The 18,650-nt window shown below is 39.3% G+C and overlaps 1 protein-coding gene across 3 annotated transcripts in view; it reads right to left on the bottom strand.

Annotated features, from left to right (window-relative positions):
- Positions 1 to 989: 989 nt before the first annotated feature.
- Positions 990 to 18,650, bottom strand: part of PKN2 (protein kinase N2) — a 54,823-nt gene continuing 37,162 nt past the window's right edge. For 2 of the 3 annotated variants that reach the window (XM_080349278.1, XM_080349279.1), the window contains 19 exons: positions 18,100 to 18,217; positions 16,453 to 16,598; positions 16,147 to 16,360; positions 13,905 to 14,090; positions 13,517 to 13,626; positions 11,600 to 11,743; positions 11,386 to 11,461; positions 10,898 to 11,072; positions 10,495 to 10,624; positions 9,920 to 10,056; positions 9,748 to 9,823; positions 9,569 to 9,660; positions 8,713 to 8,889; positions 8,180 to 8,242; positions 8,001 to 8,077; positions 6,476 to 6,618; positions 5,020 to 5,127; positions 3,419 to 3,499; positions 990 to 3,338 (listed from right to left, as the gene is read on the bottom strand). In XM_080349278.1, the coding sequence (XP_080205404.1) occupies positions 3,135 to 3,338; positions 3,419 to 3,499; positions 5,020 to 5,127; positions 6,476 to 6,618; positions 8,001 to 8,077; positions 8,180 to 8,242; positions 8,713 to 8,889; positions 9,569 to 9,660; positions 9,748 to 9,823; positions 9,920 to 10,056; positions 10,495 to 10,624; positions 10,898 to 11,072; positions 11,386 to 11,461; positions 11,600 to 11,743; positions 13,517 to 13,626; positions 13,905 to 14,090; positions 16,147 to 16,360; positions 16,453 to 16,598; positions 18,100 to 18,217 (2,457 nt within the window). In that variant the 3' untranslated portion in view covers positions 990 to 3,134. The remainder of the gene's footprint in view (positions 3,339 to 3,418; positions 3,500 to 5,019; positions 5,128 to 6,475; positions 6,619 to 8,000; positions 8,078 to 8,179; positions 8,243 to 8,712; positions 8,890 to 9,568; positions 9,661 to 9,747; positions 9,824 to 9,919; positions 10,057 to 10,494; positions 10,625 to 10,897; positions 11,073 to 11,385; positions 11,462 to 11,599; positions 11,744 to 13,516; positions 13,627 to 13,904; positions 14,091 to 16,146; positions 16,361 to 16,452; positions 16,599 to 18,099; positions 18,218 to 18,650) is intronic. The other variant, XR_013922456.1, reaches the window with a different exon arrangement.

Genomic DNA, 18,650 nt, shown 5'->3' with positions numbered 1-18,650 from the left:
TCCACAAGTGTCACCTGCCGGTGTCAGCTGGATACTGACTGGTGAGAATCCCCCCGGTGAGCTGGGGACCAGCTTCCAGCCTGCTTTGGCCACTTACTTTCTCATTGTGTTCCCAAAGCCAAGCGGTAGCAAAGGACAAGTGGAGCCTCAATTGCAAGCAAGGAGAGCGGCTGCAGTTGAGGTGTGTGCAGGTTCTGGGTTCTGTGCCAGCGCGAGTGTGTCGCTGCTGGGAGCCGCAGCAGCCTGGGAGCAGCCGCCAGCGCTGCAGGATGCGTTCCCCACGCACAGCAAAGCGCTGCGCTGCTATCTTCAGGCACTTCCCATGGTAATTCAGCTGCAATTTAGACTAGATATTTAAAACTCGGTCTTCAGCTGGAGCCAGCCCTTTCTGGAGTGATTGCTTAGTTGAGTATTGAAGTTGTGCCTCCAGGCAATGCTCTCATGTGAAATTTTGGGTGGTTGGTAAAAGATTTCTAAATGCATTCAGAAAAGAAAGCTTCATTCTCTGCTTGAGGAAGCAGCTCATTTTGGGTTGGGTATAGGTTTTTGTTTAACAGGGGGAGGAAAGAGCCTATAATGAAGCAATACCCGGGAGGGGAGGGAGTGTTGTCTCCCCTGCCCTGGAGGAGCCTGTGGAGGGAGAACGCTGACCCAGGCTGGCCAGAGCTCAACAGCCGTGGGCTCCTGCTCAGCCTAGAGGAGGCTGCTGCCCTTCAGCTTGGAAAAGGTACGCTCTGAGTTACTGAGTTAGTTTGATTGCTTAAAACAGGAGTGGAAGTACAGTGAACTACCAAGAGACTGGGTGTCTGTAAATCCCCTCCTGATCGCGAGTTCTTTTCTGAAGTTACCTGTGGAGAAAACATGACAAGTCACTTCAAGAAGCAACAAAAATCATGTTTGGGACACGATTTACAAATTACTCTATTTAAAACTTTAATTTGTGATATTAATGACTGCAAACACTTAGAATGACATTTGTTAAAGGCACATTTCATTTTAATGCATAGTGTACCATTCTAAAATATCCTAAATTCCTTACAAAGTGCTTGAGCAGCCACATACAGATAAAGTATAGCAAAATATATTTACAATCTAGGGTTTAAAATCTTAATCTGCCTAAAAATATTTAAAAAACTACAGAGATAAAATTAGTGCTTTCTTTCAGCTTAACTGGGTGAACATACCCTGCCCTCTAATTTTTTTAATTTTTTTTTAGTGATTTACTTAGATTAAAAAAAGATTTCTGTACAAGATGTAGTTACAAAAAGGTATTTTTGAGGATACTTTCATACGTATTAAGCACCCTGTCAGATGCTCATATATATATTTGGGAACCGAAAAGGGTGAGCTGACTGTACCTCAAAAGTATTGGTTTCAGCTGGATACAGGAACATCATTTGTGTCTTAATTAATTAGAATCTGGAGACAAGCGATGCTGAATATTGACTCACTCTGCCAAACGTGATTTGTAGAGCTGGTAAAGCTGCCTCTGCGTTCCAGGGGGGGGATGCCTGATTTAGACCTATGGACTGTTGTTCTTCTCTCCTCTGCCTGCCCCTGCAGGTCTGCCCAGCATCATGATTGGAAACAACCACCTCAGTGTTGCACACTCAAGGGGTTTGCGTTTCTCCTTCCAATGAGTAAAACTACCAGGTTTGAATTCATTGGGGTGCTGATTCTCACCGTCTCAGCCCGTGAACAGCGAACTCCTGGCCAGGATGGACCCGTGAGGTTACACCGGCGATCAGCTCCGTGTGGTGCTACAGCAAAGGACCACGTGGGAAATTAGTTTTCCAAGAATTCATGTTTGCCCACAGAACACCAGGTGCCCAAACCAGGTCCTGCTTTACAAGTATGCACAGTGTTTGGTCTACATGATTTTTCAGCTTTTGAGGTACAGCTTTTAGTGTTAAGGGGTTTTTAAAATACACACAGTTTTTATCAAAAAGTATTTATACATTCTGTTACAACGTATTGCTTTTACCCTCGCTAACTGCCAATCGAAGTTCTGGAGTTCAGTGGCCTATATGTCTACACCAATATTTTTTCATTCAGAGTTCTATCTCATTTGCTTGGCCACTGTGCAAAATTAATGAAGTGGTAGAATTAAATTACTTGCCTGGACATAAGAATACATTACAACTTCCAAATATACATGTTCACAGCATGTATAACATTGAAAATCCTCACGTTTTTCTAAAAGTGATATGATATTGTACAGCAGATACAGGCTGACCTAGGTGGTTAGATAGGGACTGGGGTGACTTATCTGTCCACTCGGTGAGTGGGAAAGGCGTGAGTTTGAGTACAGAAGTGGCTGGGCTGGGGAAATGCATACGCTTTGCTCCTTGTGCTTAGACTGAGCAACACCCTTGTCACATTCTTTGTATCAACCCAGGTTTTAAGCCGTGCTTAAAAAGCTTGAAGGCAAAACTGTTTGGCAAGTGGCTTTGGTAAACTTTCCGGATGTTTCTGGATTTTTGTTTGTAATGGAAGCACTTACACAGTTGTTATCTCAAAGGCAAGGCGTTTAACGTTTTTCCTAATAAATACCGTAGAAAATTTACAAAACAAGGCATATCTGTTCTTAATACCGTTATTTTAAGAAGACAAGATGAAGGTGTACATAGAAATGTGTAGTTTTGTAGACTGCACAAGATAATATTAAACTGCAATCGTTTGCCTTCTGCAGCTAGAACCGTGCTCTGCCTGAGTGCCATCAGTATCCCAAACTCCCGTTCCGCCGTGGCTGAGCAGAGATAAGTGATTACCCAGCTCAAAGGCTGCTTTTCCCACTTAAAGCAGATACTTTCAAAAGTGATGTTATCTGCTGTAGAAGCGTGAGAGAAACAGTACAGATCCACATGCGCCCGTGTGTGGGAAGCTTAATACAGCCTGGATTCACCAACCCGGCTTAAGAACTCCATAGACCTGCTTTCCAGTGCTCAGATAAAAAACAATATACAAAGAGGCCACTCTTCACAAGAGTGTTAAAACAGTACTTAAAAGGATCTTCATGTGATTTAAAAAAAACCAGAAGCTACAGGTGGCACAGAGAGCATTTGAAGGGTCGGTATTCTTCTGAGAGAGGCATTTTGTGAGCCAGTCAGCTGGGGTTTCACAGTGTCTAGAAGTTAACACCAATCAGCAATGTAATCAAAATCTCTGAACATTTCCTGCTCTTCTTCTGAAAGTATCCTTGGTTCCCGAGGTGGAGTGAGGATAGGTGCTTCAGAGGTAAATTCATCATCGAAATTACTAACATCTTCTCGTCCTCTAATGGTGGGTACAAAAGGAGGCTTCACTTTCTTGGCCAGTAAAGCATTCCAATCTATTAGCTGTAAAATAAACCGACTCGTGTTTAGTTTCCTGTCTCTACTTCTTAGTCTCCTTAGAAATAATACTAGTTTGTACTCACCCTGAAGAAGTGATGCTTTTTCACATCTTCTGCATCTTTCTCTCCAGCTCCAAGACGCCGCTCAGGATTTCTTCGTAGCAGCTGACAAAACATGCAAGATTTCAGTGCAGAAATTCAGAGGTAGAGGGAGAAACTAGGGCAGGACGAGTGCTGTTGTGTAAGAACCAACGCCAAGACCAGGTGGATGAATTCATACTGCCTGACTGACAGAAAAGTCTTGGTCCTCAAAGCAAGGGAAAGCCACACCTCCAGCTGTCCGGAACTTGTAGAGATGTGCGAACCGGTTGGCACAGTTCCACCAGGAGCAGGTTTGCCTGTCTCGCTGCACATCTGTGGTACCAAGTCTTGGTACCTGAGGTGATTTGTGTGGCTCATGTTCCCCACAGAGATACTGAAAAGTGTTTTTTGCTGGTGAGGATACAGAATTTGTACAAGCCGGTATTCCTTGCTCGGCCCAGCTCTTTCACAGCAGTCGATTTACCAAGAGAGGGCTGAATGCTGCTTTCCACACGCAGCCGAATAAAAGAGTTGGTAGCTGACACCAGCAGCTGGATGCTCCCACTTGTGGGCAGAGCACTCGGCATCAGGGGTGCTGAACACTCACGGTGCAGCCATCAACAAATAACGTCCACTATATTACCTAAGCATTTGTCAGATGGGAACAGCGCACACAGAGCTACAACTAGTGAACTGCAAGCACAAAACTCACGGTACCCGTATTCTGGGTGCAGTGTACTTGCCCCCTGGCCCCCAGGGATAGCAGCAGGATAATTTTCACAGTAAAAATACCCTCCCCAGGTATTGCCTTGAAACTGTATTCTTCCTTCTTTCTCTAGACAAACACTCCCTGGGAGTAAGCAATGATTTTAAGCTAGAGAGTATTCTATTATGTAAGTACTTATGTCTCAGCAGTTACTGTGACATGCTTTAACTTCCATGCTACAGCACGTTGCTGAATTGGGTGTCAGGCATTTAAGCGAAGAGGCTGCTGCCAAAGGCTTTGAATCACCTCCCACGGATGCCTTTCTAGAAACTGGGATAAGCTTCTAACTCAGGTTCAAGCTGCTTCTTTAGGTAAGTAGAGCTATTATGCTAAGGAATAGCACTAATAACAATCATAAACAAAATCAGTTGTTCTTTGCCAAGAATGGGACTGCAGATGCCATGTGTACCACGTTCCTGGCCCCAGCTGGAATGAAACCAGAAAGATTTAGAAGTCTTTGAATTAAAATACTCATGTGACAACATTAATCTACCAAGTAGGTCAATGCAGCAGTGTTCTGCTAGGAAGAAAACGCTGACCTCCTCTACTTAGATACGACCAGGAAACTTAGTTAAGGCAGAAAATAGTGGTTTATGTTTTAAGAAGAAAACTTGCTCCTGAATGAAGTGGAATGGCACTTAGAGTTTTCATTTAAGGGGACGGGCAGCATGGCACAGCATAAAAGGAGCCAGTCTGAAATGTAGTTGTAGAAAAATAATACAAAGCATGGGTTCTGAAAGTATTTTGTTCCTCACAAAAGTAATTAATTTCCTTAACGCTGGAGACGAAACAGTAAGAGGGGAATACTGTAACATTATTATTATTATTATGTTCTTACCCGTCTCATTATAGAGATGGCTTCTGTAGACAGAAATCGTGGATATCTTACTTCATCATTTACAATACTGTCAAACACCTCTTCTTCATCATCTCCAGGGAAGGGAGACTATAAAGAAAGTAATAAAACAATGCTATTAAACAGGCTTAAAAATCACAGTTGCAAACGGCATACATTCAGCTAACAGTTTAGAATCAGACAGTCTGAAATGATGTCTTCCTTTTCCCACAAACAGATACTGTAGGTTTCCATAAGGAACGGAGAAAAGTGAGGCCTGTTGGTATTATCCCTTAATTCTTACTGAAGGACTATGCTTTAAAAACGTGCTTTTAGAGCAGAAACGTCTAAAACTGGGATCATCTTTGAACTCTGACACAAGATACACTGGGAATGTGGAAAGTACGTGTCAGCTTTTCTTTGGGACCGCTGCCATTCACAAGCAACACAGCCAAGACTGAATTGTTTTTGTAATATCTTTAGCATGTTACAGCTTAAGGGTTTTCAAACTGTTTTGAAGTGGCCTGACAGACGCAGGTGACGCCCTACAAGCTTTTTGTCTGTCTTTTTTACCTGAAAGGAAGTGAAAGAAAGTTGAATGATCATCTTTGTTTTTTGAAAAAGAACAAAATGATGAGCAAATGTACAATTTTTCTGGTTTTTAGCATGTAAGCCATCGTCGGGCTACCTGGGAGGTACCGTAACAAAATGGACTGGAAGGTAAAGGAATATACAGAATGGTAAATAACTATTCAATAGTAACTTATTTATACCAGCTCATTTACAAGGAACTGGGGCATTTTGTTTCAGGGTGTGTGTAATTCACATGGCAGACAGCATTGCGTTTGGCATAATCCTTCACTACTATTCTGTTGTATGCATTAAAGTTCACTTCCATTCAAGCCACAGGAGTTAAGGACTTTATCTTCTCTCCACCAGCATGTGAAGGCAGCAGAGTGCTATAGCTGTACACATCCAAATTTGACACTAACAGATGTTGGCTGGAAACAGAGCTCTCCAAAACCAGATGTGCTATGTTCTTGCTTAGAGACACTGACATTAATGTGCTATTACTGTAATTTGATTTAAGGCATAACGATGTAATTAAAAACCAAACAAAACAAAAATGTAGAGGTTAAGTCTTGGACCAGCTACACCTCATTCACTTCCACAGCTGCTGATAATTCAAGCTCCTGATGTGACTCCTCAACTTCCACAGCTTTACAGCCGCTAGTATCAGGTAGGCAGCTGCTTGGTATTTAATAGTTCCTTTTCTTGCTGAAACACATTGAGATGCTCACTGTAAAACAGGGTATGCCTGCACATACTGTATATACAAGCATTGGTACAGCCGTGACAGGCAGGGCATGTTAAGTGTTGACAGGCTGGTACCTTGAATTTTGTCACCTTTTAAACATATATTAGTTTGCTGACTCAATTGTATCCTCCTAGAACTTACCTCCCCCACTAGCATCTCGTAGATAAGTACACCAAGACCCCACCAGTCTACAGCCCTTGTGTAGGAAGTTTCTGTCAGCACCTCTGGAGCCAGAAATTCCGGTGTGCCGCAGAACGTGCTTGTTCTGTCTCCAAATCCCATTCCTGAAAAGTTACAGTGAATGAAAAGCAAGCAGTATATTCTGCCCTCTACAAACTATTCCTCCAGCAGGTAAAACCTCCCCCTAGAGCAACTTCAGCCAATGCTGTGGTTCCAGAGCCTCAGGTCATGAGGTAAAACATTCCCCCATTCTTCCCTCCACACTCTTGTTCCACGTGGGCTTTGGAGTAAGTTTTTCTATCCCTAACTATATGCAATGAGCCAAATGAAGCTTCCAGTGACACCTCTGTCACCCAGTTATCTGTGATTGGAAAGATACAATCCTATGCTGTATTTCTAATGGCTAGTAGAAGAAAATGTGGTACACTGGTTTAGTCAAACATGTCTGCTATGGCTGCTTCTGTAGTGGCAAAACTATGTATAGTAAAGTAGAACATGGAGTGTAATCAAACAACTTTGAGCAAAATAAGCCCTGGCTATTTATTTGCAAGAGGGGCACGGTTTGGGACATCAGCATGGCAAGGACAGATGTGATGCTACCAGTGGAGGTGCTGCAAAAAGCTCAAGAAAATCATCTATTGTAGTAGTCAGTAAGTCAAAGGGCTTTCCTTGTCCTCATTTTCTTTTGGCATCTATGGAATGTGTTTGTAGTCAAAGTCACAGGACTTGCCCATGGATACTAAAGACAACAGTAATGTTTGAACACCTACCGAATTCACTGAATTCCCTCTTGGGCTAAAAGGAAGAGACAGGGAGGACAGGCTATACAAACTGGAGAAGGAAACAGACCTTTCCCGATCCTCCCCTGCAATGGGGTTTGAGAAAGACACCACAATTCCAGCTGCTACCTCTATTTTATGTCTTATTTGAAGAGTAGTTGCCTGTAGTGGGATGCTTGAAAGTAACTTCCCAGCATCTAAGCTTCCCTTTTGGGGTAAATTTCTCTGTTTCAGCACTTTGCATGTGATTTCCATATACCTAGAGTTGTGGCTATTTCAGATTTTAAAAAGTAGATAATGAATTTAGAAAAAAAGTAAGAGTGAGGTATGGATGATAATGGTACTTGGTTTCATCGTACACTGTCAACATGTTTAGAATGGAGGAAAAACACCTAATGCTTTTTCTGCTACCTTGTAAAATGCAGCAGTATGTCTTACCGATGAGCAGAGATATAACCAGGTAAGAAATACAACAGGTGATGCTCACAACTGAAAAAAACAACAGGGCTATGCTCAGATGCTCCTGATATCTCCCTACTAAGGAACTTTCTCCTATCTCCACATTTGCACAGAGATGTATTTTTTCCTTCAAATGACACCAGGTAAGTATACACTATACACATTTGGCAGTCCAAAAGTCTCAAGAAACAGTCAAGAGTAAGACAGACTATGAAATTCCTCTAAAAAGAAAATGCATGGGCCATTACCTTCTTTGCAAAGACCAAAGTCGGCAATTTTCACAAAGCCTTCTGTGTCCAGCAATAAGTTATCCAACTTCAAATCTCTAAATGAACATTTGAGAACAAAATTGCATCACTGATGTTTCTTCAGTACTATCCAGAACAGCTGAAATTCACCTGCTGGAAATGGCTCGGTGACTGCTTACCTGTACACTATCTTGTGTTCATGTAGATACTGAAGTCCAAGAACCACACATGCAGCATAGAATCTGTTGAAAAAGTTAAAGTTTCAATGGATTTTAGTCTTGCTTTTCAGAATGTGAAATCCATCATTATCAATCTGTTTTATTAACTATCCTCTGAAGATTACCAGTTATTTGTTCAGGTACCGATTAGTTTTATACAAGGTCATAGTTTGAAAGCCAGATGGCTTATTCTTTCCTTGTTCAGCCTTGTCCACTATTCTAACTTTTCATTTAGCTTTTTAATATAATCTTTTTTAAAAAAAAGTAATCGAAAAATCAAATATTTATATATAATTCAATGTGGATTCAGGCACATTAAACCTGCATACGTCTTCTTCTAACAAAACCAGTTAGAATCTCTGACCCTTTTAAAAACTTAAACAGTATTTACTGAAATGACATAATGCAGAGGCATGTGGTGATAAAGATCTTCGTTCTGATGCACTGAACAAAATGCCCTTCACTTAATGGCACAACAAGGGCCGGATACTCACACTGCTCTTGGTTCAGAGAAGACATCAGTATGAATGTGCATCATCAGATCCCCACCAGCAGCATATTCCATTACAAAGCAAACGTGATCTTTGGTTTGGAAACAAGCAAAAAGGTTCACCAAGAAGGGGTGTCTGACACTATTCACAGTTTCAAATATTCGTTTTTCACACATCAAGCTGCAAACAGAAAAACCAGTAAAAATTTAAAGCTCAATTCTAAACCACAATTTTTCCACTCTCAAACACTATTGGGAATTTATACCTTATGTTTTTCCCTCTATTCCTCAGGATAAGAACATTTTTTATTCCAGGAGAGCGCTTTTCATATTTGCACACACATGAAGCTGATGCCAGGGTTTCCATCAAGTTGCATTTATCTTGCACAAATGGAAAAGGAAGCCTAGCAGTCCATGAATATTGTGCCCTGCTAATTTTCCTTCCAAATAGTCAGACTTGCACTAAGTACACATCGGTATCATGTGACATCAGCTTCAATCCATTTTATTTTAATTCTATACAATATAGAAAACCAGTAACAATGTTATAGAGAGCCATCTACAGTAATTCCAGATTATTCCTCCTTAAGCCAATTGGTTAACTTGTAGCTTATTCATAACAGTTAACTTTGTTCCTGCAAGTTCAAAGTATATAGTTACTATTAAGCAGCTGTACAAACACCTTCTTGCACTAAAACTAGATGGTTTTGTAACTGCTGCTTCACATCCAAGCAAATGAAATGTCTCAGTTTTAGGGTAAAAAGATTAAAAAAGTGACCACAGCGGAGGTCATTGTGTTGCATGCAGGAAGAAAACATGATTTATTTATGGAATCCATGTATTGTATTTTACAAACTGACCTGTCTACTTCATCACGAGCGACGATATCTCCTTTCTTTAAGGCTTTGATAGCAAACATCTCATTTGTGTTTTTATACTCTGCCAACAGCACCTAAAACAGAAGAGAAGTGGTTCATTTAAGAGCTATATCCAGTTTTGGATATAGCCCTGACATTTGATACAGCCTTTTGATATTTACCTTTCCAAAATGTCCTCTGCCCAGTACAGCACAACATCTGAAATCCTTGAGACTGAACTGAAATCGCTGTTGTGATCTATGTAAATAAAAAAAATACCCAGTCAAATATCTTTTAGTTTGTTAACTTTAAGAAACGTTATTCAAATCGACAGCAAAATCACTGCATTTTTACCTTCTATCTTCAGGCTCTCGGGTGTTGGTGTATTTGATGTCTGAATGGGGAGCATCAGGCTCACCGATTATTTCAGGCTGGAGTTTCGGGACAATACTATTTCTGCCATTTTCAAAATCAAAAGTTGTTACTTCATCCTGTGAAGGAACAGAAGTCTGAAAATGTAAAACTGATTGCAAAGGCAAATGAATGCAGAAATTTTACTATAAGCATATGAAATCCACAAGACAAGAATTATCTAAGCTAAAATGGTATGTACTTCAAGATGATACAGCCAAGCAAGATTTTAGCAGACTGATGAAACCTATTGCTGCAGTCATCCTGCTCTTTGTTAACAAAACTATTTTCTCCTGAATAGTCTAATGCTTTGGGGCTTCTTTTTTTTCTGTGGAGGAACCAATGCCATGGATTGTTAAACACACTAACTGTGGAAACTGCCATCAAGAGTAATCAGAGCATTACAGTTCTGTATGTGTAAGTTAAGGGAGCATATGCTGAAATATGAGGGAAGAAATCCATCATAAAGATGCCAATATTGCAACCTTATTCAACTGTATAGCCCAAAAGTTACTTGCCTGAGATGGCACATCAGGAGCCTTTATCTCAGAGGAAGATTCACATATTTCCCCAAGGGAAGATGCTCGGGGTGGAGCAGGTGGAGGCTCGGGCTCCAGTTCAAAGTCCAATTTGGCTACAGGAGAGTCACTGGCAGGAAAAGAAATAACTCCTCAGTGTATAGCAGAGACTGTTCTAATAGTACAAAAACCAACTTAAAACTGAATGTTACATAGATTTCTCCTAAAACAAATCTTGTGTGTGTATATCTGCCTGTAAAATGGATGTCCAAAATTAAAACACTGAAAGGTCTGCCGCCTTGCAGAACAAACAGATTTGACATACATAACATACATTAGGGCATAAGCATTATGCTGTAACTTTTGGTCTTGCAAGTACCTTAAGAATGAAGCTATTGTGTACCTGGCTGGCAGGGTCAGTTCAGGAATGTGAGCATCCACCACTGGCCCGGCAGCAGGCACTGCTGCTTGCGGGCTGAAGGTGCCAGAGTGATTTACCGTAGGAATAGCTCTTCTTACCAGCCTTCCCCAAGTGGCAATATTAATATTCATTTGAGGAGCTCTGAGAAATGTTTTGCCTGTGGATATTGTGAAAAAAGAAAGAAAATAGAGCGCAAGCAATTTCCTTACTTATTACCAAAAGCTATAATTAAAGAAAGTTCACATTTATCAGTTTATAGTTCATGAAGAATAAATGGAATATGTCTTATTCTCTAGCAAGTCCTAATTATTTGCTATTAAATGTTAACGCATAATAAGGAATTCTAAACCAAAACATTTCTAAATGCAATGCCGAATCCTTCACTACCAACAGCTTTATTCTCAGAAAAACATTAGGTCTCAAAGATCTGTACAATTTTTAAGCTTTTCCTGTTTATATGAAACAATTACCTTGCTGTTTTGAAAAAATTTTCTTCTGCCTCTGGAGCTTTGGTCTTCTTTCAATAACTGGATTAAAAAACGTAACCTGAAGTTCAAATAATGTGTGTTAGAATGCAAGTTTCAGAATAAAATCCATTCTTAAAAGTTTAAGAAAAACTTCTTAAACTATTCTGCAATGTAATACTTGGATGTATGCTCAGGAGGTTCAAAGAACCATTCTCACCTCTGCAAACAGTGTGCCCTGAGGTTCAAGATAGAGACACATGCCATGGCGCTGGTTGTCCAGGAAATCTTCCAGCCTCAGAAACTTCACTGCACACAGAGATCTCCAGTCACGCCAATAAACTGAGATTTCTAATTCACGTGACTAAGGCAGGAAACACATACACAGGAAATTACTTGTTAGTAATTGTTCTGCAAGAGTCACCTCTGCACAATCGTGAGATCCAGCAGCTCAAGGATGCAGATGCAGATGCAGAACTGTTGCTGCAGCAGCAGCAGCCAGGGCCAAGCGGCTACCCCGAGCCATGATCGCAGCGTTCCACTGCAGTTCAGGTGGGATCTCCTGCCTCCAAATAAAAGTATAAGTGTAAATTCCCCCAAGAGCAGGAGAGAGTTGTGAACAGTCACCAGACTTTTTGATTCAGTCTAACAACAGTGCTAGTTCAAGGTATTTTAGCTCAAAATCTGATAACAAATCTTTCCGTGTGTTTAGAAACCTCAGCTTTACTAGTTATTTACAAGCACCAATTGCATTTCACAGCTGCATAGCGACGTTTCAGTACCTGTATGCACACAATGATGCAAGCCTGTTGCAGCACCTCTAGAAATACTTTTTGTAACATGGTCTTCAAGAGGGGCCAAAAACTTTAACAAGAACCACTGCTATATCTTGCCAGTGGGATTTATATTCTTAGAGTGTCTTAGATGCTTGGTACAAAAGCTTGTTAAAACATGGAAAAAATCCTGCAATTTAAAGTAACAGCCGCATTGGATGTTTGTAAGTTCATTTAGCATAGTTTAATTCAATCATGATGCATCAATTTACTTTCTTGGTATGATAACTGTAGGTTTTAAAAGAAATAAAAGTTAGGAAGAAGCAAGAGCTAAAACCGCGATGGGGCGTGGAATGTGCACGTCAAATATGGAAGGATTTGCAGTCTCGCCCAGCAGAAGCAGAGTCCTGCTCTGGCACCAAAACAACCATCCAATACTGAGTTCTTACATAGTGAACATGCCACAGACGAGCCTGATAGGAGCAGCTATTAAACCTTGACTACTTAATCGGAGAATAATTAAGGCTTGAGGACTTCCCAGCTGCTGGTTCTGTTCTGCACTGCTCCTGACCAGAACCCAAGTTCTCCACCCGCAGCTTTCCTAGATAGAATGAATCTGTTTTGGGGCTTGGCATGGTGGGCTGACAGGGGAGAAGACTAACACAGCAAGGTGGCTTTTTTCCCCTCATTTGTTTTAAATATATACTGGAGATGACATTTAGGGTCCTAAAAAACAGTTTAATTTTCAGTCTATTTTAAACACTGATGGAAAAAAAAAAAAATCCCAAACATCTTTGTATCTTAAAATACTATGGGTATCAGGTATCTAAAAAGAAAAATGCTTGATCAAACCTATATAACATGAATTCTCTGCCAAAGGTGTGAGGAAAGAAACAGCATTTCAGATACTTGGATCCTCCAAGTAACATTTAAAGTTCTAGGAAGGAACTATTAGTTAATTTATTATCACCAAAGAACTGATCAGCTTCACATAAGAAAACTTGTACAGAAGTTGTAAAAATTCTATGACATAGCTTTACCAAAATATTCAAACCATCTGACATTAGAATTTACTGATAAATAATGATTAGTTGATGATCCCCATAAAAATCTATCACAGGCTAAAAAGATGCTAACTGTTAGATCTTGGATAAAAACATTATGTCAGTTTGTAGGCCAGAAAATGTAAAATTTCTAGAATGCCAGCCCAGCATAATGTCTTAACCCCAGGGAGCTCATTCTGTTAAGGATGGGAATACTTGCACATATGAAATTTGAACATAATCACAACAAGAGGAAAAAAAAAGGCAACATGAAATTAAAAATCAACTACAGATGTTAATAAAGTAACACCACATTTTTACCCTGTCTAGTTCCAGTGTAAATTTCTGATCCCATGACTGATTGGAAATCGGTTTCCAGCTGGTCTGACCAACCACAGTGTTATCCAGCTTCAGCACAGCACAGACTTCATCTGTAAGTAAAGCACACAAACTCAGTTTAAATCTTTAAGAGGATTTTCCACAAACAAAAAAATCTTCAGTAAGCTTCCCTTCAAAATGTAATCTCGTATTTAATTGGTTCTTATGGGCATAATAGTGTGGTTGTGGGGGGTTTTATTTTTTTTTAAACTATGTGACAGATGAAGAAACAGGTAAGTTTAAAGTTTCAAATCGATTTAGTGTTTTAAATTACGGACCACATCATGTAAATAAAAGATATGCATAAAAATAAGAGAAGAGTATACTGAACTGGACAAGTCATCGGTTTTCAGAAGGTTTCTACTACTCCCACTTTTACTTTTGCTGGTTCTGCTCATGAAAGATGATCTGGCTTCATTTGGACTCCAACCAGGTAGAGTAATCGATGTGGCTTTTGATCGACCAGGGACATTTTCCAAAATATCTTGGCAGCCCATTAGCCTGACTTCCAGGGTACCTGGAACAAGACAGACAATGATCTATCAAACATTTATGTTCTTAAGTAAATGAAGTGAGTGAGCAATGATTGATCTGTGGCAATAGCTCATATTCTGAACCCCACAGAGTATGACAGAAATATCACATGAAATCAAGAGTCAGATTTAATGGCATACTTTAAGATGACAAATCTTAAGTTTGTTATTAGAAAGATGGGTCTTGAAGATAGGACAATAAAAATTACAACCAATTAATATTGGATAGATCGCTTCAGTAATTAAAATGAACACATTGACTATTGAGACTACAAATTTGTTTGAGACATTCAAAAATCACATTTGCCTGCTGCATGCTGAAGTCTAATTTGAGTTAGTACATACTTTAAAATCATTGCATTGTTCCAACTGGACTGAATTTAGATTTACAAAAGCTGAAACAAGAAGCTACTCTTCAAAACCTTCGACATGTTTAACCAAATGAGGCATGGAGGCTGCTGTTCTAATTTAGGAGTTTCCTCCAGCAGCACAGAAACATCTGAATACCACAGATGGTTACAAGCAGGGTAGGCTTACCTCATCCTGCATGATAGCATCTGTAAAACTGTGACACTGCTGATACCAACAAACCCAACTAATAGAAGTGGCAAAATCAGCCAGTTCATAACCATACTATCAGCTAGAAACGCAGTCCCTAAATGCAGTGGTCTTTTGACAGCAAATGTACTTAACTCTGAAACTCAGAAGTACTCTTCTGTAACAGAAACTGAAGTCAGACTTGGCCTTAAAATGGTCTGGCAACATTATAAGCCCACAGAGCAGACAAAAGAAACCAGTCTGAGAAGAAAACCCATCCTGTAGGGAACTAACAGCTCTAAGTGACAGGTCAGTATTATGCCATGAAACAAAGAGATGCTATTGGATCCTGAAACAGGTTAAAAGGTAGAATAATACCTCATTCCCAAACTCTGCTTGGGGAAAAAAAAAAAATGAGAAAGGCTACAATCTTTTATTAGGACTGGATGCATATCAGGACGTTCTGTTGATGTATTTTAAAAAGTATAACAGTACCACTGATCTATTTTTCACAAAGTGTTAGAGGCAAAACACAAAGACACTGTTCATCGAAATGCAGTTCAGTACAAACGTTCTTTGTGTAGCTAATACGAAAGTGAAACTACTAAGAACTTCACAAGCATGTAGCTCTGTTTTGACAATTTCTATTAGAAACTATTCATACGTATCAGAAAATCACAATTAGAGAGGAATTATGTCACTGTAAAGAATCTGACCCACGATTATGTATTACAGGAAAATAATTTTTAAAAAGGAAAACAAAAAAAAGCTGTTTTTAAAAGCAAGACACGTTACTTCCTGCCCACGGTCACCGATCATTTGAGAGTCCACATGATAAAAGAAGTTCCCCGCACCACTGTGTGACCTCACAGGGCCTCTTGGCTGAGGTCCTGATGCTTTTTACCCTTTGCTACGTGTCTTACTGAACCAAAATGGAAGACAAGTAGACTCGCTCCATTTTATTATTATTGCAGCACGGCAGAAGAGTTCCTCTTTTTGTTCTAAAATATAACCCCACAGTACTTCAAAACTAAATTCTGGTTTCAGTTATACACATATAACCAAGGTAACATTTGAATTACAGGTTGTTTTTATAATAAACTTACTCTGTAAAGCTTATAGGACCACTTATTAAATAAATTTAGTAAAGCAACATATCCTCAAGTAGTCAAAAGTATTTAAGAGCTTTGCTAAAGCATGGCTGGCTCATCTTTTCCAACAGTTCACTTCCAATGAAGGACAATAATTCCAGGTGAAGTCAAACTATGGGAAATTCCTAAGTCTATATTTATATATAGATGTACTGTACTCCCATAGTAGGCTAAGTCTCTAAAAAAAATTGTATATATATATATACATGTTTAACTGCAAGGAAAACAATTCACACCAACAAACAGCGGCTTCAATAGTGCCATAGAAATAGTGCCAGAGAAATAAAGTTGGCATTAAATAATTGTTTTAAAACATAAAATAAAATAAAAGGAAAATCTCTATAACCCATACCTGTTAAAGCTGCTGGTTTGGACAGTGTACTATACTGGTTTTGAGTAGATATTACGCTTTGACGAGGACTTAATGTGGGTGAAGAGACCAACGAAAGCTCCTCTATAATAATACTGCTTTTGGGATGGTTTTTAGGAAGTTCATTCAATCTCTGTTCCAGTGAATACTTCAAGAGGTCCAACTTCTGGCTTGATTCATTAAATCTTGCTTGCGCCTTTTTTAAATAAAAAAAGGGAAGTATTTAACTTTCTTTTCTTGAAAGAACATTTAAAATAAAGTACCAGAAATCGTAATAACGTAAATTACTTCTGAAAGTGCCTTTCTGTCGGTGACTTTCCCAGATCCAAGTAATTTCATCACATTTTTTGCACCTTCTGCTACAGCATACTCTATCCTAAAATGATGCCGTAATTCTTCCATTCGGAGTTCAAGAGGGCTTATCACAGGTTTTGCTGCAAGGAGATACAAACAAATAAACTTCAATGAAGACCAAAAAAAAAGCTTCATCATAAAAAGTATGTCACAAAAGCAACAGTGAAATTTTAAGTATCTGCACTTGAAGGAAGAAATAATTGACTAGGGTCCCAATCCCATGAACAAGTACTACTCCTTGAAGAGCTCTAATTGCTAGAGGATGCAAGAAAAAACATGTCTCAGGGGAGTTACAGGACAAAAACCCAGTCCCCCAAACATCACTCGGCTGTCAATAAGGACATTTTGAGACTGGCTCATTTCTGAACCATGCTCTGAGGTTTTATCTTTCAAACCGCTCTGTAGCTAAGGGATCCCAGATCAGTTTCTGATAATTCTCCTGCTTTACGCAAAATCCCAGCGAATAATCCCAGGGAATATGGCCTCTGCCAGCAGAGAGACTATGCGAGGTCCCACACGCTGCCTTCCCCAAATGGTTGGGTTAAACATTCTCATGTCCTTTTCTTACAGTGTTTAGATTTCCTAAACAGAACTGGAGAGTTTTCTGGATGTATTGTTTTCCATCTAAAGCTCTAAGAGCAGAAGGAACAGGAAAAGGCATTTGAAAGCCCTTTCTGTCTTGAACACTTTTCTTTTTCTTTTGAACAGCTAACATACATAATCCATGTGCTAAGATGGGGTGTTACAAAATGCCAGAAGTGTCATGTGTAGAAACCAACACAAGACCAACCCCCCGCACAACATGGAACAAAACACACATACATATTTTTCATTATCTAGGATACATCCAGGCTCTGATTATGAGCACCATCATACAACTTCAATACCCAGAAATGCATGAATAATGTTCAAGAATTAGAGATGTACCGATATGCTCACAATTTTGTAGTACGTTCATGCTATTATAGCTCAGGGGTAATTTTTTAATGATTATTTAAAGGATTTCAAAGAAATGCAAGTTTAAAGCTACTTCTGAAATGCAGGATGACCTTTCAAGTCAGGTCATTTTAAAAACACTGATTTTGTTTTGTTTTTAAAATAATTGTTTACTATACAATCTAGCCCAAATACCTGTAAAGACAGGAATAATTCACCTCCATTTTTGCTCCCATTAGTAATAATAAGGTCAATCTATTTAACTCTGACAAGTAGGCTTTGTACCTGTGTCAGATAGTGAAAAGATTATATGCTTTAAAGACAATTACAAGTTATTGTCATGACAAAAGAAACCATGCATGAAGGGAGAATGAAGACCACAATGCAAAAATGGACTGCATTAGGTATGAAAAGAATGATGAAGAGTATATTTCTCTTCATTAATCTTAAGGTATTTTGCTTCAACTCAGATGCATTTGGCATCCTAACACATGCAATGCTACGCCAGTCTCTGATTATTTTCAGTTCATGTAAGTTTTGTCTCACATCCCTACAAGAAATTCATGACAAGTCTGTGTGCATATGGGTACATATCTACAAGGCATTCTGACATTAATGCTTCTTATTTCCTTTCTACTTCATCACCATTATCAAAAGCCAATTCATTGGTCTGGACTGCCTGAAGAATCTGCATCCTTATAACTTCAATTTTTGTCTTGCTGTCCTGGAGCATCTGCTGAGCTGTGGCAAGAAGTTTTCGATCCTATTCAAACAAAAAAGTTAAAATTGTAAACTCTTTATGGAACAAAACACATTGGAAACTTCAAAACCCACATACTTTAAGAACAAGAATTAAATCTACATAGTTCATTTACTACAGCAGACCAATTCTACTAACTTAATTTCCACTGATATCCTAATGTGGTTAGGACAGAAACATAGTGTGGATGATTAAAGCCACAAGCTACTCCCATGGAAACTGTATCTGTTTAAAGCTAAATAAAGGAGGCATGATCTAGCAACGTTACATGTGTAGATTAATGTTTTGTACGCTGGTACTAAAGAAAGGACAAGTCATTAAGTGCAAAATCCCTCTGCCCTACGTAGAATGACTCAAATTTACTGCAAGTATGATGAGAACTTTTCTAATAGACAAATTGCTAAACTAAATCCATATAAAAAACATTGTACCAATT

This window comes from Nesoenas mayeri (genome assembly GCF_963082525.1).
Source record: "Nesoenas mayeri genome assembly, chromosome: 8".
Lineage (NCBI taxonomy): Eukaryota > Metazoa > Chordata > Aves > Columbiformes > Columbidae > Nesoenas > Nesoenas mayeri.
This window is presented reverse-complemented; position numbering and strand designations above follow the sequence as displayed.